This window comes from Mesoplodon bidens, assembly GCF_964165515.1.
Source record: "Mesoplodon bidens genome assembly, chromosome: 2".
In the NCBI taxonomy this organism is placed as follows: Eukaryota; Metazoa; Chordata; class Mammalia; order Artiodactyla; family Ziphiidae; genus Mesoplodon; species Mesoplodon bidens.
The window spans coordinates 59,621,636-59,646,438 of record NC_138177.1 but is presented as its reverse complement, the minus strand read 5'-3'; the positions used below and the strand labels follow the sequence as shown (position 1 = coordinate 59,646,438).

General features: G+C 39.3%; 1 protein-coding gene across 1 annotated transcript in view; it reads left to right on the top strand.

Moving 5' to 3' along the window:
• Positions 1-3,112: 3,112 nt before the first annotated feature.
• PLD5 (phospholipase D family member 5) overlaps positions 3,113-24,803 on the top strand; it is a gene marked incomplete at both ends in the record, with an annotated part of 480,984 nt that continues 459,293 nt past the window's right edge. The window contains one exon of the mRNA XM_081224825.1: positions 3,113-3,301. Coding sequence (XP_081080951.1) covers positions 3,113-3,301 — 189 coding nt within the window. The remainder of the gene's footprint in view (positions 3,302-24,803) is intronic.

The window sequence follows — 24,803 nt, the reverse complement described above, 5'->3', positions numbered from 1 at the left end:
TACTCTATTACTTCTTGATAATTTCAGCCTACTCTAGCCTTAATTCAGACAATGTTAACAATTTCTGGCCAATGGTATCTAAATCTAAGTTTGAAATCAATAGATGTTGATGGCTCACATATGTTTTACTTGAAAATTCTATACAGTTTGAAAGTATTATGTAAAATACCAGTAGTGACTTTACCAATACCAAATATTTATAGAATAAATATAAATATTAATGAGATGCAAATTTGTTGCTGAGTGCAGTCTATGATTAATTAGAAGCAATCAAGTTTAATTGATAAACTGCCAATGAAAATGAATAACATAAAGAACATTCCTGTGCCTTAATGTTCTAATAACAATAACATAGTACTCTATACTTTATACAGTGTTTTCTTATGTATTATATAATTTTATCCCTGTAGCAATCATTTGAGGTAGTAATGATTAATCTCTATTTATTAGATAAACTTGAAGTCTATTGAAATCAAACGAAAACCATTTAGTACTGTAAAGGATCAGGTGTGGTCCCAGTTGCCAAAGAAGCTAAGGTACTAATAGGATAGATAATCATAACATCTATGCTGCCTTAAGAACATATAAGAGCTATGAAAATGTATAGGAAAAAGTGCTATGGGAGTTAATTACAAATTCAATATTTATACATTTCAATAATATTTTTTAGTGTAAGATCATCATATTGTAATTGGCCATCTTCAGAAATATTGTCTTCTCTACAACAGTTTGAATTGAGTTCAGTTTCATGTAAAATTCTCTTTTGAAGGTCCACCAGGAAATTCCATATGAATGTCATAATCAATGAATTTGGACAGGGATCCAAGAGAGAAAAAAACTGTGAATATGATTGCACCCAGGTTTATTTAAAATTGTTGAATCCATTTTGATGTCTGGCACTGTATACTAAATAGATTAAATATGAAACAGTACAAAATCTATGCTTTGCCTGATATTTTTGATCATAAAAAATTATCTATGAATTGATTATAATGCTCAATTCAGTAGTTGGCCTGTAACACATATACTACCAGTCTATTCCTTTAAAAAATAATGATAGTAGTATCTACAGTGTTTTTCCCTAAAAAGGTATAGTGAAGAAAAAAATCTATTCAATATGAAAACCTGACTTGATATGGAAACCATTTGTTTAAATTCTACTACAGTGGAACATTTCATTAGTACTCTGAATTGTAAATCTGTCACTTGCCAAGGTTTGGCTATATCACATGACCTACAGTGTAATCTTATAGAGCAAAAAGCAGAGGTAGCCTTTGCAGAAGGGCTGGTTTTTCTAACACCAATATTACAAAAGATACATAAATATATGTATATATATATACTTGTAACCATTTAAATTGTATGTTTATACTTCAAAAAGCAAAAGCAGTGAAAGCTAAATTGTAATAGCAAAATATGAGAGACAAGACAGCGGAATGTATAGCATTAGCAGCCTTTTAATCATGGTTCAGATCCTTGCTTTGAAGTGTGATTCATGCCTGAGTCTCAGTTCCTTCCCTCACCAGGAAAATGGGGTGAATAACCTGTGTCTTGCAAAATAACTGTGAGATTTAGAGATAACCCACAGAATGGGGTACACATTACACAATGCAATTCAGCTCCTAAGAAAACCGATTTAGAATAACCAAGAATTGTGTGTGTTGTTTATATGTAGTTGCTTCATCCTCAAATTGACTGCTCATAGGATTCTATTTCAACTATTACTACAATACCATCCTCTCATATGGAGACTCTAAAGGGGTATGCTACACAATGCTTGCCCTCACAGAACTTCATCAAATTCCAACCCAGAAAGTCTTTCTTTGAAACTATAATGCAAGGTGGACAGTTCTGGGGAACAGTTCTGCCAAGGGCTAGAGAGTTCAGTTTACCATCTGTGGCTCCCTTTAAACACTCCATTACACTTCACTAGCTTTCAAACATTTAACAAGCTTTTAAATGGACCTGAGAAATCCTTAACACTAGTTGTTATTCAGCTTTTTGGAAAACCAAAGAATGCTTTGAAAAACGTTGATTTCAAAAATAGAAAAAGATAGAGATTTAAGATTTAATTATTAATATGCCGCCTTATTTCTAAAAAATCGTCGAGGCAGCCTGTCCTAAGTCTGGGCCTGGGAGGGAAAGCTCGGGTAAAAAGCTTTGGGGATGTAAAACCTGGCCCTGGGAGCCCCGAACCAAGAAGAGAACCGCACGGCTCTCGGGCCCCAGAGCCTTCAGAACGGAGTGGAGGCGGAGTATTTGCAGAAGGGGTCCGGAATCGCCCTCCCAGGAGCCGAGGGGCGAGGCTGCTGGGAGCTACGCTCCGCCGCTGGGCTACCGCACCGGGAGGGTCTGCATCACTACACCCTCCAAAGGAAAGCGTGCCAGGCTCAAGAAGACACTCGTCCTTGGGGCCATTTTCTGGGGTTGCTGGACACCCTCTGTTCGGATTCCCCCAGGGTGGGACAAATGGGCTCCTGAGGCTGGAAGTTACTGAACTTTGAGAAAGAGGGGAGGCAGAGGTCGGGGGCGGCGAGTGGGGGAAAGGCGGGGTGATGCCAAGGAGGGAGGGGGCGCGGAGACAGCGCCGACTTCTCCAGCTGCTCTTCGCTTTCAAGTAAAAATGCGAGGGGAAGACTCGGAGCCCGGCTGAGGGAAGGCTGCGGAAGGCAGGTCCGCCGCCCGGCAGCCGCTGGCCTAGACGCGTGGGGAGGGGCGGCGGGCGGATTCGCAGCCCTCTGCCTCCTCACTGCGCCAACCTGCAGGCGCGCGCAGCCCCTCCCCCCTCCCGCCGTCCCCTCCCCCTCCCCCGCCCCCTCCCGCCGCACTCAGCCGGGGGCTGGCATGATGAGCGCCCGCCCGGGACCGCAGCCGCCCGCACCTCGCGCCTAACCCTAGCTCGCGGCCTCCCTCCTGACCCATCTTTCTCCTCTCCCTCCTCCCTTCCTTTCCTTCTCCTCCCCCTCCCTCCCCGCCAGCTTCACCCCGCCCTGCCCGCGCTCGGCTCCCCGCGCCCTGCCCGCGCTCGCTCGCTCCTCCCTCAGCCCCGGTCGGCTTCTCGCACGCCCATCCCGAGCTCGCTGCGCGCCGGCCGCCGCCTGGTCATGTCAGGATGGAGATCCGGCAGCACGAGTGGCTCTCGGCCTCCCCCCACGAGGGCTTTGAGCAGATGAGGCTGAAAAGCCGCCCCAAGGAGCCCTCGCCGAGCCTGACCCGAGTGGGCGCGAACTTCTACAGCAGCGTCAAGCAGCAGGACTACAGCGCCAGCGTCTGGCTCCGGAGGAAAGACAAGCTGGAGCACGTAAGCGCGGCTCGCTCCCCCGACCGCGGCCCTGCACCTGCCACACGCGCGCCCCGGGGCCGGGCGCGGGGACCCCGCCGGCGGCCCGGCTTGGGGCCGGGGTGTCTGGGTCCTGCGCCCGCCCGGGGCCTCTCCAGCACTTTCCTGCCGGGAAGGAGCGGGCTGCGGGGAGGAGAGGGGAGGAGAGGGGAGGGGAGGGGAGGGGCGGGGCGGGGTTGTTCCGTTCCGCACTGCCTGGCCGCGCACACCTCGACCTCTCCGGGCTTTCACTGCGGGGGGGTCGTTCGCAGTGCGTTTGTGAGTAAAAAGGGGAACTGCCCCAGCGTGGCTCCAAGAAGCCGGCGTTGCAAGGTAGCGGCCTTTAGAGGGGCGTTTGCTCGCGTCTTTGGGGCTATTTTACCCGGTCCAGAACTAACATTAACAAATCCGTAAAGTTGTCGCCGCTGGCATCCAGCCTGTGTCCGCGCACGATCCATTCGAGTTTTCTGCAGCGTATCCTCTGGGATGAGCAGGTGGCGGTCCTCTCGACTTGCGCCCCGCTAGGGAGGGGTTTGCACATTGCAAGGAGAAACAGAGAAAGGAAGAGCAGATCTCTCTGCTCCCGGGACTCGCCGCTGGAGGGTGGGGGCTGGCGATAGGGGACCCCCCTCTCCCAAAGAGTGCGTGTTTCGCCGGAAACGTTATTGGCGCTGGGGCCGAGCCCCTAGGGCTCGCCATTAAGGAGAGAAAAAGTCCCTGTAAAACGGCGTTTAGTGGATTCACAGTGTCAAATCTGACCCATCAGCATCTCCTTAACCAAATGTTAACATGAAACTAAGAGAGTTATCTCGAGGGCAGCACAGCTGGCTACAGAGAAAATGCCGTTTCTTTCCGCGGAGCTGCATAATCCAAATTGAGTCTGTTAATGGAATGTGGAGGTTTCCTTTTTTTGGGTCACATCACCAATTATGATAGAAAGAACTTCTGGAACTCACACATCTACCGCCGCAAGGACCTACCCCTCCCCCGACTCCCCCGCCCCCCCCCCCCCACTCCGCGCGCTTCTCTTCTCTTGGGCATTTCAGCAGCAACTAGCTTCCCAGGAGGAAGAGGGCAAAGGAGTATTTCTCTTACCCAGTCTGAAAGGAAGGTCTTTGCCTTTTCTGTTAGGGCCTGATCAAGTCCTAAAGCGCAGGTTTAAAGATTTGAATTGGGGTGCATGCTGTCTTGTGTGTAGAGACAATTTCCTAATATCAAATGGATGCCTCAGATCCTTAAGACCATGGAAGTAACTGAAGGAGATTTCTAGGATGCAAGTTGTTTGAAAGGCAGCAGTATCTGTTTAAAAATGCAAGCTCCAGAATTAGCGAAGGAACCTGTGGTTATTAAAGAGGGGCAAATAGCATCTTCCTGTAATTTGGATCCTGATGTCATTTTATTAGTACTAGGGAGAATGGTCTACCCTTAGGATGGTGATAGAGTATGTCTTCATTTCAGTGTCACTCTGATATGTGTTCATTTGCAGCTTGTGCTTTTAGCCGGTCTAGTTCCTTTATTTTCTTACTGAAAATCAATACTGCCACCTTTTACGACTATGTCTCCTTGAGTCACAGACATTGCACACATTATACTTAAATGTGTGCTTTTAGATTTTCACTGAAAGTATTAAGTCATACAGGGTGGGCCACGGCAGCCTCACCTTTGTGGATGAGTATAGGATGCTCAGTGCCTGCTGAGGGTTTAGAGACCAAGGAAAGTGAGATCTGGTTGTTTGCACATAAGAATCTATGCTTTCTTCTTCACTCAGATGCTCCAAAATAGAACCTTGTACTTATTTTTTGAAAAATTACCTCTTTTGTTATTTAAATCAAAGTAACAGTTTTGTTTGCTTTCTCAAATACATATCATGAAACATGTATTCTGTTCTGATATTTTCCTGTACACTTGCTTTCAGTTAGAAAGGGGGCTTTGCTTCCAGTGAAATTTTTTTTGGGATATTCTCTTGCCCCTTTGAAACATCTACAAACATTTTAGTGAAATAATATTTATGAAAGTTCTATGAAAAATTAAATTAGCATAACAATGTAATTTTATATTCATTCAAGCTCATCTGTCCTATGTTGTCTACACTACGATGTTTCAAGTAGTTTGATGTTAATTTCTAATTAGATATTTGAAATCTAAAAACCCATAACAAACATAACCCAGTATGTTATTGCCACACAAAGCATGAAAATGTAATGTTGACTTTATGATAGACAACATTCTGAACATATGTGACATCTTCAGATTTAGATGTTGCAGAGATTAGGATGAGTGTATCATGTGAAATTCAAAGGTGATAGATGGTAGTTTGATCCCTTTGATCTGTCTAATCAAATGGATGACTGCCATTTTTATTATGTTAAAAAATGAATAATTATAATGGAGATCATATGCATGAGAACAGCCTCCTATTATTTTGCTCATGCTTTAAAAGCCAATCCAGTATTAAGGCCATAAATAAATTATGGCTTCAAATGGTACGCATATTCAGTCATCCCAATAACGGAGTGTGGACTCTGTCCAGACTTCAGAGGCATTGCTTAATCTGAAAGTCAATAACACAATGTAAAGTGACAGCTAGAGAATATATTTCCACTCAATTTGCCAAAAATGAGAATAGTTTACCTCTCCTTTTCTAGTTTAAAGGCTACAGGACTAATCCCAGATTGGACAAGAGAAAAATGACAGAAATTGAATGATTAAGGATTGGAATACATTCAACCCATCTTTAAATTTGATTCCTGTTGTTGGTTGGTTGATACTTAAGATGAATACCCATTAAGAAATAAATGTATGTGAGGGAATTCTCCCGTTCTTAAGTCATGATTAGAAGATACAAGGAAATTATGTTTATACCATGAATTCTAGATTTTGAACTCTACTTGTAAATTTCAGGAAAAAGTAAAATTTCTGGGCCCTGCGTAGAATGTTGTCTTATTAGCTGCAAATAGTGTCTTGGTTCTTAGAATCTTTTGCCTCCTGTTCTGCCTCATAACGCCTATGGCTTTAGAAAGCATTAGGTTTGGGAAACAATGGAAGTCTTATTCTCTGTAGGATCCCATGTTTACTTTAGGTATAATGTAAAAGTGAAGGTTATGATCTAGCAAAGAAGAGGAGCATGGGGCCACTTTTTCAACTCTAACCCACTCTGCTCTGTCAGCCCTCCCTGGGGCTGGATCACTTTGAGAGTCACCATTTAATACAGTTTGGCTATCCCAGAGGAGGGTGTAACATTAGGCTGGTGTCCTTTGGTGGTATATGCCTTGACTGACTTTTTTTTTTTTTTCCACAAAGTTAGAGAGTTGCAGTGACTACTCTGCTAAGTCACTTGGTCTGATGCCAGTTGTGTGTGTAGAAGTTCCTGATGCTCTTTATGGAGATGGGGATGTCTTATTTTCTCTCCTGCTTGTTCAGTTAGCTTTTGCCACAGTGTGGTTAAGAGTGGGGCTCTGGTTAGATAGGCCTGGGCAAAGGACCCACAGTCACCAGGATGTACATTCACAGTCCTCCATAAGGAGTTGCAGGTTTACTGGGTGATTCATGGAGACAGTCCATGCCTATACTCCAGTGATGCACAGTCCCCTTATGGCAGGGGCTCAGTAAGTACTACAAAAGAAATTTTTCTTCACTCTTCTCACCTGTGCATGTTGGCAGGTGTCTTAGTTTGATCTGCTATAACAGACTGGGTGGATTTTAAACATTTATTTCTCACAGTTCTGGAAGTTGGGAAGTCCAAGATCAAGGCACAGGCAGATTTGGTGTCTGGTATGGCCTGCTTCCTGGTTCATAGATAGCCATCTTTTTGCTGAGTCCTCATGTGGTGGTGGTGGTGGTGGTGGTGATGGGGGAGCTCTCTGAAGACTATCTTTTTCATGTGGACTCCAGCCTTATTACCTGATCACATCCCAAAGGCCCCGCCTCCAAATGCCAGCATATTGAGGATTGGGTTTCAACACGTGAATTTGGCTGGGGTGGAGGGGGGCATAAGCATCCAGATATCCAATCCATAGCAGCAGGGTGTTTTCCACATCTTAGTTGCCTGGCCTGCTGGGAGCTCCATCCTGATACTTGTTTTCATGATTGTCAAATCAGCTGAAGGGAAGCTGGTGAATCATGTAACGCCTTTCAGTACTTCTACCCAGAAGTGGTGCATCTATTTGACTCATGATAGTTGGCCAAAGAAAGTTTCCTGACCAAGGCTTTCTTGAAAGGGGGTGAGGAAGGTACATTCAACCAAGAACCAAAAGAAGGAGAAAGAGAACATCCATGACTAGCTCATAAGGATGACCATGAGACATAAAGCTCTTAGCACAGCATATGGCCCGTGCTCAATGCTCAACACACAATATCTATAGGTATAATTGCTGCTCAGGTGTTGCGTGGCTGAGCCTGCACCCTCCACCCAAAGAGCTTCCAGATTTCATATTTGAGATCAGCCTGCCTGAATTATAGTTCTGGACCCAGAAGTGTATGGGTCCTTTTGTCAGCAAGGCCAGCTCACCATTCCTGGCCTGTTAAGTTGCCTCTTTGCCTGGCTTCTGGTCCATTTTCTGGGGGCTTCTTTCCTGGGCCAGTGGGCCCCTGTTGGTTCCCTGCCTGGCCATTCTGAGGCTGACTCTTGTTCTCACTCTCTCTGTGGGCTATGCTAGTGGAGACCAACTCCTTGCCCCGTCCCCAACTTCTGCTTTCCTCCCCAGCTTTGCTCTGGTGGTGATATTTATCTGCATGGTGGCTCAGAAAGCCTATTTAACATGGAAAGGGAAAGCAGAAGAGAGAAACTGTAAAGAGTAGAAGACAGAATCCTTAATGTTCACACTTGTAGTGAGCCCTAGTGTGTTGCTTGGTTTAGTAACTGCCTCACTAAAAAAAAAAATGTCTAAGTGTGAATTTTCAAACTTAAATAGAGTTTATGTTACCAGTGAATAGTAGATAAATGCCAAGTGCACACTTGCCTCCTGGAATAAATTATTCACATGATGAGCAAAGAAGAATAAATGGATTGGAGCAAACTTGGTCACCGTGGTCTAGGCTCATATTATGTAATGTTATTTATGTCCCACAGAGCACATTCGTGAAAGTAATTATACTCCACAGAGCAGATCAGTAAAGCACCAAAAGACAAAGTTCAACCTAAGGGAATGCATCTTTAAAATGTATCATTAAAAATCAACCAACTAACCAACGAAACAAACAAATGAACGAGGAGAAAATATCCTTTTTTATGTTTATGTATTTTTGGCCAGACTGGATAATTTTAGTCTGGCAAACATTTAAGAACATTAACATTTACCAGGATTATTTACTGTGACTTTAGATAAACAGAATAGGCTGAGACAGAATTCTCTGCCTCTCTAACCCATGCGTCAAGAAATGAAAGTCTAGATGTCTCTTGAGTGTGTTCTAATGCATCTCAGTGTTGTGTCCATTACTGTATTTGCCATTACTTTAGGTGGCATATATTTATTCTACTAATGGACTGTGGGTTGACACTTCAGTTTGTTTTGAAGAAACTTTGACTTCTTTGGACTCTGTTGGGTATGGCTTATTGAGTTATTTTAACATAATCACTGTCAGTGATATATTAAATATATTTAACTTGAGAAGCTCAAGACTACTGAACCTAAGATTCCTTTTTCTTCCCTTCTTCCATGTAATAGCCACTACCTATTTCCTCTGGCTCCTTTCTCTGAAAGTTTTCACTTCTGCTCACAGATTTCTGTATCTGTCTCAGGTTTAAACCTATGTAACAGTTTCCAGTTCTTCTGTTCTGGCTCTAAAGATCAAGAAATCTGATGAATCTTTTGAATTTCTGGAACAAGGCTGTAACTATAATATGTTATGTTCTTGTACTGAATTGACTGATAGATGGCATAGTTAGGCAGAGGTAGAATTTGTGGTAAAGTAGCAACCCAGAGGTGTTGCTTCAAGTGTATGTGTTGGGGACATTTAAAGTTACTGATTGTCTCAAATTCATACCTACATAAATTGTGCTGTGAGAGTACAACATAAATGTTGAGTTACAGTTGAAATGCTACACAGTGGTTGTGAAGAGACAGACCTTTTTACCAAAAACGTATCTTTAAATTTTTCTCAGAAACAGAGACAAAAGAGCCCAGTTTCTAAAATCAAAAATCAAGCTATTAAGCAGGGCTTATGAAGCAGAATGAAGAACATGGCAAACTTTCCCAGGTAGACTTACGTACATTGGAAAATCTCACTGATGCCTAACATATGAAGTGGGCCCAAGCTGGACTACCTGACTGGGTATCATGGGACTGGATGTCATGGCAATTGGGTGATAAATATGGTTTTTTATCCTCTAGAGTAGATGGTGAAACTTGTGAACATATTCTTTTTCTGAATTCAGCTATAATTGTGCTCCTGCCAATAAGTTGTTAGGGCTATTACAGGTATAACGAGGAATTAAATTGAGAAGATGGAACTCACTGAAGAAAGCACTAACTGACACACTCATCATCAACAGATATTTATTGAGAGTGACTTTTATGTGAAAGACACTTTGTTAGGAGATTATGAGAACTTTCATTCAACAAGCCTTTATGTGATGTATACTGTGTTCCAAATAGTAGAGAGTATACAAAGACCAAAGCAAGTCTTTGCCCTCTCTCAAGATGCTTACAATTTTATAAATATAGTTATAATATGATTACTGTTATGAATAATACAGAAAAATGCGAAGTAGTGTAAAACCCTGTCTTCAAAGGACATGTTTAGACAAGGATGAAATAGGTAATGAATCCTGTCGTATATTGATTACATATTATAACAAAGTTAAATTTATCCCAGTAATACAAAGTTGATATAAAATTCAAAAGTCAATGTAATTTATCACATTAACAGAATGAAAGTAAACCCATATCTCAATAAATGAAGTAAAAGTGTTTGATGAAATTCTATACTTAGGCATGATAAAATTCTCAACAAACTGGAAATAAAAGGAAACTTCATTATTCTGATAAAGAGTTTCTTTAAGAAGAATCATAGTTAATGGTGAAATATTTTAAAATATCTACCTGGATAGTGAGGCATAGATGTCCATCATCATCACTTCTGTTCACCATTGTACAGGAGGTCATAACCAATGCAGTAAGGCAAGAGTAAGAATTCAAAGGAAGTAGTAAAATTGTCATTAGCAGATGACATTATTTTGTACATCTGAACAAAATAAACTACAGATAACACTTAATGAATTAATAATGTCACTGGATTTATCATAGCCACTGGATACAAAGTTACTATACAAAATCAAATTATGAAAAACAATTCAAAATAAAACTAAAAACTGTTACCATCTACATTAACATAAAAATATCAAATACTTAAGGAGATTGATAAGACTTCATTTTAATTTTCTCCCAGATTGATCTATAGAGTAGATACAATTCCAGTTAAAATCCCAACAAGTTTGTATATGTTGAAAAGTGATTCTAAAATTTGTATGAAAATGCAAAAGGCCAAGAATACAGAAGACAATCTTGATGAAGAACAACTTAGTCGACTGTTTCCAGATAGCAAATCTAGATTAATTAAAGTAACGTGGTATTGGTGTAAGGATAATTGAATAGATCAATCAACAGAAAGTGCAGAAACAGACCTGTGTATATGTTATTATTGACAGGTTCTTGATTTATGACAAAAGTGACAGGCACAGAAGTGCACTGGGAAAAAGATGGTCTTTTAAAAAAATGGTGTTGAGTCAGTTGTATATCTGTATTAAAAAAATGTGGTTTCTCTTTCACACTATACACAAAGGTGGTCAAAGAAAGCTTCACCCTAGGCAAAGTTTTGTACTGGGTCTTAGGAGCCTAGGAAGAAGAGCTGCTGGATATAGGACTGGCCTGAACCAAGGCTTTTGAGTGGAATCTGGTCAACAAAAAGCCTGTTTGGAAGACCAGTGGGTGAACAAGTATGACTAGAGGACAGGGTTTGTTTAAGTGAGTGTTGAGTGTGAAAACACCCACAGCAGTAGATTAGGACAAGACCACGGAGGACTTGAGGATTTGAATTGTAATAATGCTGATGATGTTCAGCTTTATTCTGTAAGCAAACGAGGTATTTCAGTAGGCACTTCAGTTAGCAAGTCTGGGTTTCAGAAAACCTGCTGGTGGCTTGCAGTGTTGAGGAAGAAGAGCCTGGCTTGCTGGGGGGACCAGTGTAAATTCTCTTTTAGTGGTAGGGATAGGAAGTAACAAAAGAATGTGGTGAAAAGTAGAAAAATTGAGGAACAGATGTAAGAAATATTGTGAAATGAGAGTTCACGGGGGGAGTTCCTTGGTGGTCTAGTGGTTAGAATTTGGTACTTTCACTACTGTGGCCCGGGTTCAATCCTGGTTGGGGAACTGAGATCCCACAAGCCGTGCCACATGCCCCCCCCCCAAAAAAAAAAACCCTGCTACTCCAGTAAACACACGAATGAAACAGCCTTATTAAAAAAAAAAAGAGTTCATGGGACTTGGTGCTTGACTGGATGTGGGGAGTCTGAGAAAGCTCATCCATTCAGCAAATATTTATTGAGTGCCAGCATGTCCCAGGAATTGTGATTGGCGTAATGGGTACAAGGAGGAACAGGGAAAATTCCAGAAATGCCTTGAGAGTTGGAATTCTTCCTTACTCATCTTTGTATCTTGGACACAGCCATTGTTATTGTCTTGATCCATATTATCAATATTATTATGATCATAATTAACAAACAGTCTAATTTCTGCTCTCTGCAAGGAGCTGAGCTTAAGGCTTGAGAAAATTCAAATGTCTGTGATTGGGCCTTTGACATCAGGTTGCATATGGTCTAGTTCTCCAGAACTCAGCTTAAATGTTTTCACTCCTCAACCTAAAGTCTGGTTAAATACCCCTTTTTTTTTTTTTTTTTTTTTTTTTCTGTACGCGGGCCTCTCACTGCTGTGGCCTCTCCCGTTGCGGAGCACAGGCTCCGGACACACAGGCTCCGCGGCCATGGCTCGCGGGCCCAGCCGCTCCGCGGCATGTGGGATCTTCCGGGATAGGGGCACGAACCCGTGTCCCCTGCATCGGCAGGCGGACTCTCAACCACTGCGCCACCAGGGAAGCCCCTAAATACCCCTTTTATGTGGTCCCATAACATCATGGGCAAGCATCTGTTATAGCACTTAATACACTGTTTTTTAAAAATTGCCTGATTGTCTTATCTTTTGACCTCATTGGAAAGCTTGAGGACAACAGTGGTTTCTTATTTATAACAATGTACCCTTAATGCCCAGCACAGTGCCTGGTAGACATCCAATATTGACTGACTTGACTGTTGAAACAATGAATGAATGAATATGTGCTAGGGAGGCAGGACTTATACACAAGTGAAAGAACGAGGTGACATACACTACTTATGCTACTTGACAGACAAATGCTAAGATGTTAAATGCAACAAGAGTTTAGTGGAAAGAAACACCAGAAGCTCCATGAGAAACTCCTGAAAAGGGTTGTGATTAAATGTCAGCTGGAGAAGATAACAGACAAGGCTGTATCTAAACCATCTGTAGTTTGTTTGAGATTCTATCCAGTTTTTTTAAGACCTGGGAAGTGAGAGTTTTAGGGCCACTTTAGTGACCTATTCCAATATCTAATGCTATTGTTTACATGAATTATTTTTTTTTTAGTTTTTATTTCTATATGTCTTTGTTTTTATTAGTCAAGAAGAATATTAATTTAAAAATTTTTCACAAATAATTTAGTCTAACTTTTTGCCATGTCTAAATCTGCTGGTTCATTATTTGGCCTCTGCCCTGTTCTGGCTGAATGTACTTGATCAGAGACTGTGAGATACTCTACAGCAGGGAATGTGTCAAAACTGCCAAAATCCCTTTAAAGACCTTCCACTCTTGATTATTAAGAATCTTCTACTATGACTTCCTGACTTGTCTGTTTCCAAACTTTTTCATTCCCTAAGTTCTTCTTGCTGCAATCCATGACTTGTGCACACGTTGCTTAAAACCTGTCCTGTAAGATTCCTAATACATCTTTTTTTTGAAAAATAAACTTTTATTTTGGAATAACTTTAGATTTATGGAAAAGTTGTAGAGATAGTAAAGGCTTTTCCTATACATACCTCACCCCAGTTTCAGTTTCCCTTAGTGTTAAATTCCAAACTCCAGACTTCATTAGAATTTCACCAGTTTTTAATGTCCTTTTTCTGTTCTAAGATCCAATCTAAGATAACACATTGCATTTAGTTGTCCTGTGTCCTTAGTCAGCCTCTGGTCTGTGATAGTTTCTCAGGTTTTCCTCATTTTTTTATGGCCTTGACAGTTTTTGTTTTCAGCCTAATTGAGGTATTATTGACTAATAAAATTGTAAGATATTTAAAGATTTCCTGCCATTGAGTTAATGAAAACATCCATCACCTCATATATTTATTTTTTTTCTTGTGTGTGTGAGAACATTTAAGTTCTATTCTGTAAGCAAAATTCAATTATATCACAGTGTTATCATTGGTAATCACTATGTTTATATTGATCTTCAGACCTTATTCATCTTATAACTGAAAGTTTACACTTTTACCAACCTTTTCATATTTTCCCCATTCTGCAGGCCCTGGCAACCACTTTTCTACTCTCTGAGTATATGAGTTTGAGTGTTTTTTTTTTTTTTTTTTAGATTTTACATATAAGTGATATCATGCAGTATTTGTCTTTCTCTGGCTTACCTTACTTAGCATAATTCCCTCAAGTTCCTCCATATTGTTGCAAATGAAAGGATTTCCTTTTTACTCATGGCTGAATAATATTCTATATATTTGTATATCGCATCTTATTCATTCATCTGCTTATGGATGCTTAGGTTCTTTTCACATCATGAGTGTTGGAATTAATGCTGCAGTGATCATGGAAGTGCAGATATCTCTTCAGTATCCTGTTTTCATTTCCTTTGGGTAAATACTCAGAAGTGGGATTGCTAGATCATACAGTAGTTGCATTTTTAATTTTTTGAGGAGTTTGCATACTGTTTCCCATAGAGGCTGTACCAATTTATATTCCCACCAATAGTGCTGTAGTGTTTCCTTTTCTCCATATGTTTACTAGCACTTGTTATTTGTCTTTTTTATTATAGTCATTCTAACAGGTGTTAGGTGATATCCCATTCTGGTTTTAATCTGCATTTCCCTGATGATTAGTGATGTTGAGCATATTTTCATTTACCTGTTGGCCATCTCTATGTCTTCTTAGGAAAAATGTCTATTCAGATACTCTGCCCATTTTTTAAAGAGTTGTTTGTTCTTTGCTGTTGAGTTGTATGAATTCTTTGGTTATTAACTCTTTATCAGACATATGATTTGCAGATATTTTCTCCCATTTGGTAGGTTACTTTTTCATTTTGTTGATGGTTTCCTTGCTGTGCAGAAGCTTTTTAGTTTGATGTAGTCCCACTTGTTTATTTCCGCTTTTGATGCCTTTGCCTTTGATGTCAAATCGAAAACATTATCACCAAGACAGATGTCGTGGCACTTACAGCCTATGTTTTCTTCTAGAAGTTTTATGATTTCAGGTCTTGCATTCAAATCTTTAATCCATTTTCAATTATTTTTGTGTATAGTGGTCCAGTTTCATTCTTTTGCATGTGGCTGGCCAGTTTCCCAAACACCATTTATTGGAAGAGACCGTACTTTCCCCGGTGTACAGTCTTGGCTTCTTTGTCTTAAATTAATGGACCACATATGCATGGGTTTATTTCTGGGCTCTCTATTCTGTTCTGTTGATCTATGTGTCTGTTTTTATGCCAACACCATACTGTTTTGGTTAGTATAGCTTTGTAAAATAGTTTGAAATCAGGGAGTGTGCTCTTTCTCAAATTGTTTTGGCTATTTGGGGTCTTCTGTGGTTCCTCATGCATTTTAGGATTCTTCTCTTTGAAAAATGCTATTGGAATTCTGATAGGGATTGCTTTGAATCTGTAGATTTCTTTGGGTTGAGTGGACGTTTTAACAATGTTAATTCTTCCAATCTATGAGCATGGAATAGCTTCCCATTTACTTGTGTCTTCTTCAGTTTCTTTCAACAGTGTCTTATAGTTTTCAGTGTATAGGTGTTTCACCTCCTTGGTTAAATTTATTCCTAGGTATTTTATTCTTTTGGCTGTGATTATAAATGAGATTGCTTTCTTAATTTCTCTTTCTGTTAGCTCATTGTTACTGTATATAAACAACAGATTTTTGTTTGTTGATTTTGTACCCTGCAACTTAACTGTATTTGTTTATTTCTAACAGTTTATTGGTGGAGTCCTTATAGTTTTCTATATATGATATCATGTCATCTTCAGATAGAGATAATTTTATTTCTTCCTTTCCGATTTAGATGCCTTTTATTTCTTTTTTCTGCCTAATTGCTGTGACTAGGACTTCCAATACTGTTTTGAATAAAAGTGCTGAAGGTGGCCATCCTTGTTTTTCTTCCTGTTTCTGCTCTTAGAAGAAAGAGCAATTCTAATTTTATTTATTTTAGTTCTCTACCTTTTTTCTTGGTAAATCTGCCTAAAGGTTTGTCTATTTTGTTTATCTTTTCAAAAAACCAGCTCTTAGTTTCTACTGTCTTTTTAGTGTCTATTTCATTTGTGTCCATTCTGTTATTTGTTATCTCCTTTCTTCTATTAACTTTGGATTCAGTTCCTTGTCTAGTTCCTTGAGGAGTAAAGTTAGGTTGTTTATTTGAGATCTTTCTTCTTTCTTAATATAGACATTTACTGTTACGAACTTCCTTCTAAAACTGCTTTTGCTGCTTCACATAAGCTTTGACATGTTGTATTTCCTTTTCATGTGTCTCAATATAGTTTGATTTCCTTTTTTCAAAAAAATTATTTTATATTGGAGCATAGTTGATTAACAATGTTGTGTTAGTTTCAAGTGTATAGCAATGTGATTCAGTTTTACATGTATCTATTCTTTTTCAAATTCTTTTCCCATTTAGGTTATTACAGAATACTGAGCAGTGTTCCCTGTGTTATACAGTGGGTCCTTGTTGGTTATCTATTTTAAATATAGTAGTGAGGGCTTCCCTGGTGGCGCAGTGGTTGAGAATCCGCCTGCCGATGGAGGGGACATGGGTTCGTGCCCCGGTCTGGGAAGATCCCACATGCTGCGGAGCGGCTAGGCCCGTGAGCCATAGCCGCTGAGCCTGTGCGTCCGGAGCCTGTGCTCCGCAATGGGAGAGGCCACAACAGTGAGAGGCCCGCGTACCACAAAAAAAAAAAAAAAAAAAAAATAGTAGTGAGTACATGTCAATCCCGAACTCCCAATCTATCCTTCCCCCCCACCAACCTTCCTCCCTGGTAACCATAACTTCCTTCTCTAAGTCTGTGAGTCTATTTCTGTTTTGTAAATAAGTTCATTTGTATCATTTTTTTTTAGATCCTGCATATAAGCGATGTCATATGATATTTGTCTTTCTCTGTCTGACTTGCTTCACTTAGTATGATAATCTCCAAGTCTGTCCATGTTGCTGCAGATGGCATTATTTCATTCTTTTTAAAAGCTGAGTAATATTCCATTGTGTATATGTACCACATCTTCATCCATTCATCTTTCGATGGCTATTGTAAACAGCACTGCAATGAATATTGGGGTGCATGTATCCTTTTAAACCATCTTTTTCTCTGGATATATGCCCAGGAGTGGGATTGCTGGATCATATGATAGCTCTATTTTTAGTTTTTTAAGGAACCTCCATACTGTTCTCCATAGTGGCTGTACCAATTTACATTGCCACCAACAGTGTAGGAGGGTTCCTTTTTCTCCACACCTCTTCAACATTTATTGTTTGTAGACTTTTGGATGATGGCCATTCTAACTGGTGATGTCTCATTGTAGTTTTGATTTGCATTTCTCCAGTAATTAGTGATGTTGAGCATCTTTTCATGTGCCTCTTGGCCGTCTGTATGTCTTCTTTGGAGAAATACCTATTTAGGTCTTCTGCCCATTTTTTTATTGTTTTTTTTTCTTTTTTTTGAGCCACATGAGCTGTTTGTAAATTCTGGAGACTAATCCACTATCAGTCACATCTTTTGCAGAATATTTTCTCCCGTTCTGTGGGTTGTCTTTCGTTTTGTCTGTGGTTTCCTTTGCTTTGAAAACACTTTTGCATTTAATTAGGTTCCATTTGTTTATTTTTGTTTTTATTTCCATTACTCTAGGAAGTGGATTAAAGAAGATATTGCTGCGATTTATGTCAAAGAGGGTTCTATGTTTTCCTTTAAGAGTTTTATAGTATCTGGTGTTACTTTTAGATCTGTAATCCATCTGTAATCCATTTGGAGTTTATTTTGTGTATGGTGTTAAAGAATGTTCTAATTTCATTTTTTCACATGTGGCTGTCCAGTTTTCACAGCATCATTTATTGAAGAGACTGTTTTTCCTCAATTATATAGTCTTGCCTCCTTTATTGTAGATTAATTGGCCATAGGTGCCTGAGTTTATTTTTGGGCCTTCTATCCTATTACATTGATCTATATTTCTGTTCTTATGCCAGTAAAATACTACTTTGATGACTGTAGCTTTGTAGTATAGTCAGGGAGCCTGATTCCTCCAGCTCCATTTTTCTTTCCCAAGCTTGCTTTGGCTATTCATGGTCTTTTGTGTCTCTGTACAAATTTAAGATTTTATGTTTTAGTTCTGTGAAAAATGCCATTGGTAATTTGATAGGGATTGCATTGCATCTGTAGATTGACTTGGGTAGTATAGTCATTTTGACAATATTGATTCTTCCAATCCAAGAACATGGAATATCCCTCCATCTGTTTGTGTCATCTTCCACCTTTTTCATCAGTGTCTTACAGTTTTTGGAGTATGTGTCATTTGTCTCCTTAGGTAAGTTTATTCCTAGGTATTTTATTCTTTTTGATGTGATGGTAAATGGGATTGTTCCCTTAATTCCTCTTTCTGATCTTTCATTGTTGGTGTATAGAAATGCCACAGATATCCAGCAACTTTACCAAATTCATTGATGAGCTCTAATAGTTTTCTGGTGGCATCGTTAGGATTTTCTATGTATAGTATCATGTCATCTGCAAACAGTGACAGTGTTACTTCTTCATTTCCAATTTGGGTTTCTTTTATTTCTTTTTTTTTCTTTTTTTTTGAATTTTATTTTATTTTTATATGGCCGGTTCCTATTAGCTATCTATTTTATACAAATTAGTGTATATGTGTCAATCCCGATCTCCCAATTCATTCCATGACCACCCCTCCTCCACCCCACTTTCCCCCCTTGGGTCCATATGTTTTTCCTCTACATCTGTGTCTCTATTTCTGCCTTGCAAAGCAGTTCATCTCTACCATTTTTCAAGATTCCAAATGTGCGTTAATATATGATATTTGTATTTCCCTTTCTGACTTACTTCACTCTGTATGACAGTCTCTAGGTCCATCCACGTGTCTACAAATGACCCAATTTCGTTCCTTTTTATGGCTGAGTAATATTCCATTGTATATATGTACCAAATCTTCTTTATCCATTTGTCTGTCGATGGGCATTTAGGTTGCTTCCATGACCTGGCTATTGTAAATACTGCTGCAGTGAACATTGGAGTGCATCTGTCTTTTTGAATTATGGTTTTCTCTGAGTATATTCCTAGTAGTGAGATTACTGGGTCATATGGTAATTCTATTTTTAGTTTTTTAAGGAACCTCCATACTGTTCTCCATAGTGGCTGTATCAACTTACATTCCCACCAGCAGTGCAAGAGGGTTCCCTTTTCTACATACCCTCTCCAGCATTTGTTGTTTGTAGATTTTCTGATTATGCACATTCTAACCAATGTGAGGTGATACCTCATTGTATTTTTGACTTGCATTTCTCTAATAATTGGTGATGTTGAGCATCTTCTCATGTGCCTCTTGGCCATCTCTATGTCTGCTTTGGAGAAATGTCTACTTAGGTCTTCCACCCATTTTTGGATTGGATTGTTTGTTTATTTGATATTGAGCTGCATGAGCTGTTTATATATTTTGGAGATTAATCCATTGTCTGTTTATTCGTTTGCAAATATTTTCTCCCATTTTGACGGTTGTCTTTTCGTCTTGTTTATAGCTTCCTTTGCTGTGCAAAAGCTTTTAAGTTTCATTAGGTCCCATTTGTTTATTTTTGTTTTTATTTCCATTACTCTAGGAGGTGGATCAAAAAAGATCTTGCTGTGTTGTGTCAAAGAGTGTTCTTCCTATGTTTTCCTCTAAGAGTTTTATAGTGTCTGGTCTTACATTTAGGTCTGTAATCCATTTTGAGTTTATTTTTGTGTATGGTGTTAGGGAGTGTTCTAATTTCATTCTTTTACATGTAGCTGTCCAGTTTTCCCATCATCACTTATTGAAGAGACTGTCTTTTCTCCATGGTATATCCTTGTCTCCTTTATCATCGATTAGTTGACCATAGGTGTGTGGGTTTACCTCTGGGCTTTCTATTGTGTTCCATTGATCTGTATTTCTGTTTTTGTGCCAGTAGCATATTGTCTTGATTACTGTACCTTTGTAGTATAGTCTGAAATCAGGGAGTCTGATTCCTGCAGCTCTGTTTTTTTCCCTCAAGACTGCTTTGGCTATTCAGTGTCTTTTGTGTCCCCATACAAATTTTAAGATTTCTTCTTCTAGTTTGGTAAAAAATGCCATTGGTAATTTGATAGGGATTGCATTGAATTTGTACATTGCCTTGGGCAGTATAGTCATTTTCACAATATTGATTCTTCCAATCCAAGAACATGGTATATCTCTCCATCTGTTTGTATCATCTTTAATTTCTTTCAGCAGTGTCTTATAGTTTGCTGCATACAGGTCTCTTGTCTCCCTAGGTAGATTTATTCCTAGGTATTTTAGTCTTTATGTTGCAGTGGTAAATGGGAGTGTTTTCTTAATTTCTCTTTCAGATTTTTCATCATTAGTGTATAGGAATGCAAGAGATTTCTGTGCATTAATTTTGTATCGTGCAACTTTACCAAATTCATTGATGAGCTCTAATAGTTTTCTGGTGGCATCTTTAGGATTATCTATGTATAGTATCATGTCATCTGCAAACAGTGACAGTTTTACTTCTTCTCTTCCAATTTGTGTTCTTTTTATTTCTTTTTCTTCTCTGATTGCCATGGCTAGGAATTCCAAAACTATGTTGAATAATAGTGGTAAGAGTGGACATCCTTGCCTTGTTCCTGATCTTAAAGGAAATGCTTTCAGTTTTTCACCGTTGAGAACGATGTTTGCTGTGGGTTTGTCATATATGGCCTTTGTTATGTTGAGGTAGGTTCCCTCTGTGCCCACTTTCTGGAGAGTTTTTATCATAAATGGGTGTTGAATTTTGTCAAAAGCTTTTTCTGCATCTATTGAGATGATCATATGGTTTTTCTTCTTCAGTTTGTTAATATGGTGTATCAGATTGATAGATTTGCATATATTGAAGAATCCTTGCATCCCTGGGATTAATCCCACTTGTTCCTAGTGTGTGATCTTTTAAATGTGTTGTTGGATTCTGTTTGCTAGTATTTTGTTGAGGACTTTTGCAACTATGTTCATTAGTGATACTGGTCTGTAATTTTCTTTTTCTGTAGTATCTTTGTCTGGTTTAGGTATCAAGGTGAAGGTGGCCTCCTAGAATGAATTTGGGAGTGTTCCTTCCTCTGCAGTTTTTTGGAAGCGGCTGAGAAGGATTGGTGTTAGCCCTTCTCTAAATGTTTGATAGAATTCACTTGTGGTTACTGTGATGTTGGGCATATATTTGATTCTTAGTAAAGATTTCTTAAACTTAGTTAAAAAAATTTTTTTACTGTAAATACAGAAGTTAAGATGATGGATTTCTTTTATAGTCACTAAAGAGGAACTATGTCTTTTATATTTGTCTTGGAAAATACTTCTCCATAGTGTTCATAAAATACTATATTCCTGGGAAAAGAAAAAAAAAGAATTCACCTGTGAAGCCATCTGGTCCTGGACTTTTATTTGTTAGAAGATTTTTAATCACAGTTTCATTACTTGTGATTGGTCTGTTCATATTACCTATTTCTTCCTGGTTCAGTCTTGGAAGGTTTTACCTTTCTATGAATTTGTACATTTCTTCCAGCTTGTCCATTTTATCAGCATATATTTGCTTGTAGTAGTTTCTTATGATCCTGTGTGTTTCTGTGGTGTCTGTTGTGACTTCTCCTTTTTCATTTCTAATTTTATTGATTTGAGTCCTCTCCCTCTTTTTCTTGATGAGTCTGGCTAAAGGTGTATCAATATTAGTTATCTTCTCAAAGAAGCATCTTTTAATTTTATTGGTCTTTGCTATTGTTTTTTGTTTCTATCTAATTTATTTCTGCTCTGATCTTTATGATTTCTTTCCTTCTACTAACTTTGGGTTTTGTTTGTTCTTCTTTCTCTAGTTCCTTTAGGTGTAAGGTTAGATTGTTTATTCGAGAGTTTTCTTGTTTCTCTATGGAGGATTATATTGCTATAAACTTCCCTCTTAGAACTGCTTTTGCTGCATTCCATACATTTTGGATCCTTGTGTTTTCATTGTAATTTGTCTCTAGGTATTTTTTGATTTCCTCTTTGATTTCTTCAGTGATCTGTTGGTTATTTAATTACATATTGTTTAGCCTCCATGTGTTTGTGTTTTTTACATTTTTCCCCTGTAATTTATTTCTAATCTCATAGTGTTGTGGTTGGAAAAGATGCTTGATATGATTTTAATTTTCTTAAATTTACCAAGGCTTGCTTTGTGGCCCAGCATATTGTCAGTCCTGGTGAATGTTCCAAGTGCCCCTGAGAGGAATATGTGTACTGCTGCTTTTGGATGGAATGCTCTATACATATCCATTGTCTAGTCTAATGTGTCATTTAAAGCCTGTGTTTCCTTATTGATATTCTATCTGGATAATCTGTCCATTGATGAAAGTAGGGCTTTAAAGTCCCCCACTATTATTATGTTACTGTTTATTTCTCCTTTTATGGCTGTTAGTATTTGCCTTATATATTGTGGTGCTCCTCTGTTGCATGCATACATATTTACAATTGCTATATCTTCTACTTGGATTAATCCCTTGATCATTATATACTGTCCTTCTTTGTTTCTTATAACAGTCTTTATTTTGAAGTCTATTTTATATGATATGAGTATTTCTATTCTAGATTTCTTTTGATTTCCATTTGCATGGAATACCTTTTTCCATCCCCTCACTTTCAGTCTGTATGTGTCCCTAGATCTGAAGTGGGTCTTTTACAGACAGAATATATATGGGTGTTGATTTTATATCCATTCCACCAGCCTGTGTCTTTTGGTTGGAGCATTTAATCCATTTACATTTAAGGTAATTATTGATATGTATATTCCTATTGCCAGTTTCTTAATTGTTTTGGATTTTTTTTGCAGGTCTTTTATCTTCCCTTCCTCTTTTGTTTTCTTTTCTTGTGATTTGATGTCTAACTTTAATATTGTTTGTGGATTTCTTTTCCTTTTTTATGTGTGTATCTATTTTAGATTTTTGATTTGCGGTTACCAAGGGTTTTTGATATAGCAGTTTATCAAAGACTGTTCTAAGTTGCTGGTCTTTTAATTTTGAATGCATTTCCAATATCCTGCCTTTGTGCTCTTTTCTTCTCAGAATTGCTTGTTTTGACATCATATTTTTGTTCAGACAGTTTCCTACATTTACTTTATGTTTACCTTTACCAGTGAGCTTTCCCATTTTTAATTTTCTTGTTTCTAGTTGCCTTTCCTTTTCCATTAGAGAAGTTCCTTTAGTATTTGTTGCAAAGCTGGCCTGGTGGTGCTGAATCTTCTTAGCTTTTGTTTGTCTGTAAAGCTTTTGATTTCTCTGTTGAATCTGAATGAAGGCCTTATTGTGTAGAGTATTCTTGGTAGTAGCTTCTTCCCTTTTATCTGTTTAAATATATCATGCCACTCCCTTATGGCCTGGAGAGTTTCTGCTGAGAAATCACTGATAACCTTATGGCAGTTCCCTTCTATGTTATTTGTTGCTTTTCCCTTGTTGCTTTTAATAATCTTTCTGTGTCTTTAATTTTTGTCAGTTTGATTACTATGTGTCTTGATGTATTCCTCCTTGCGTCTCTCCTACCTGGGACTCTCTGTGCCTCCTGGACATGGGTGACTGGTTCCTTTCCCGTGTTAGGGAAGTTTTCAGCTATTATTTCTTCAAATATTTTCTCAGGTCCTTTATCTCTGTCTTCTCCTTCTGGGACCCCTATAATGCGAATGTTGGTGCATTTAATGTTGTCCCAGAGGTCTCTTAGACTGTCCTCATTTCTTTACATTCTTTTTTCTTTATTGTGTTCTGTGGCAGTGATTTCCACAATTCTGTCCTCCAGCTCAGTTATCTGTTCTTCTGCCTCAGTTACTCTACTATTGATTTCTTGTAGCTGTAGAAGAAAAAAACTGTATTTTTCATTTCAGGTAGTTTATTGTTCCTCTCTGTTTGTTCTTTATTTCTCCCAGGTCTTTCTTAAACATTTCTTGTATGTTCTCAATCTGTGCCTCCATTCTTTTTCTGAGATCTTGGATTATCTCCACTATCATTACTCTGAATTCTTTTTCCTGTAGTTTGCGTATCTCCACTTCACTTAGTTATTTTTCTGGGGTTTTATCTTGTCCCTTCACCTGGGACATATTCCTCTGTTGTCTCATCTTGTCTAAATTTCTATGATAGTGGTTTCTGTTCTGCAGGCTACAGCCTTGTTGTTCTTCTTGCTTCTGCTGTGTGTGCTCTGGTGGATGAGGCTGTCTAAGAGGCTTTTTCAGGCTTCCTCGTGAGAGGGACTGGTAGCTGCCCACTGCTGGGTAGAGCTCCGTGTTGTCCCTCTTGTGGGCAGAGCTGTGCTCAGGAAGACTTTAAGCAGCCTTTCTGCTGGTGGGTGGGGGTGTGTTCCCTCCCTTTTGGTTGTTTGGCCTGCAGCATCCCAATAGTGGAGCCTACAGGCTGTTGGGTTGGGCTACGTCTTGGGGGGAATTGGTAGCTTCTAGGAGAGCTCATGTTAATGAGTACTCATCAGAGCTGCAGCTGCCATTGTCTTTTTCCCCATAGTGAGCCGTAGCAGCGCCCCCGTCTCTGCTGGAGACCCTCCAATACTAGCATATATGTCTGGCCCAGTCTCTTATGAGGTCACTGGTTTTCTCCCTGGGTCCTACTGTGCACTAGATCTTGTGTGCACCCTCCAGTAGTGGAGTTTCTGTTTACCCCAGTCCTGTGAAATTCCTGCAATCAAACCCCACTGGCCTTCAAAGCCAGATTCTCTGGGGGCTCCTCCTCCTGTTTCCAGACCCCCAGACTAAGAAGCCTGATGTGGGGCTCAGGACTTTCACTCCTGTTGGAGAACTTCTGTGGTATAATTATTTTCCAGTTTGTGGTCACCCATCCAGTGGGTATGGGATTTGATTTTATCTTGATTGCAACCTTCCTACTGTGTTGTTATGGCTTCTTCTTTGTCTTTGGGTGTAGGTTATCTTTTTTTAGTAGGTTCCAGCAT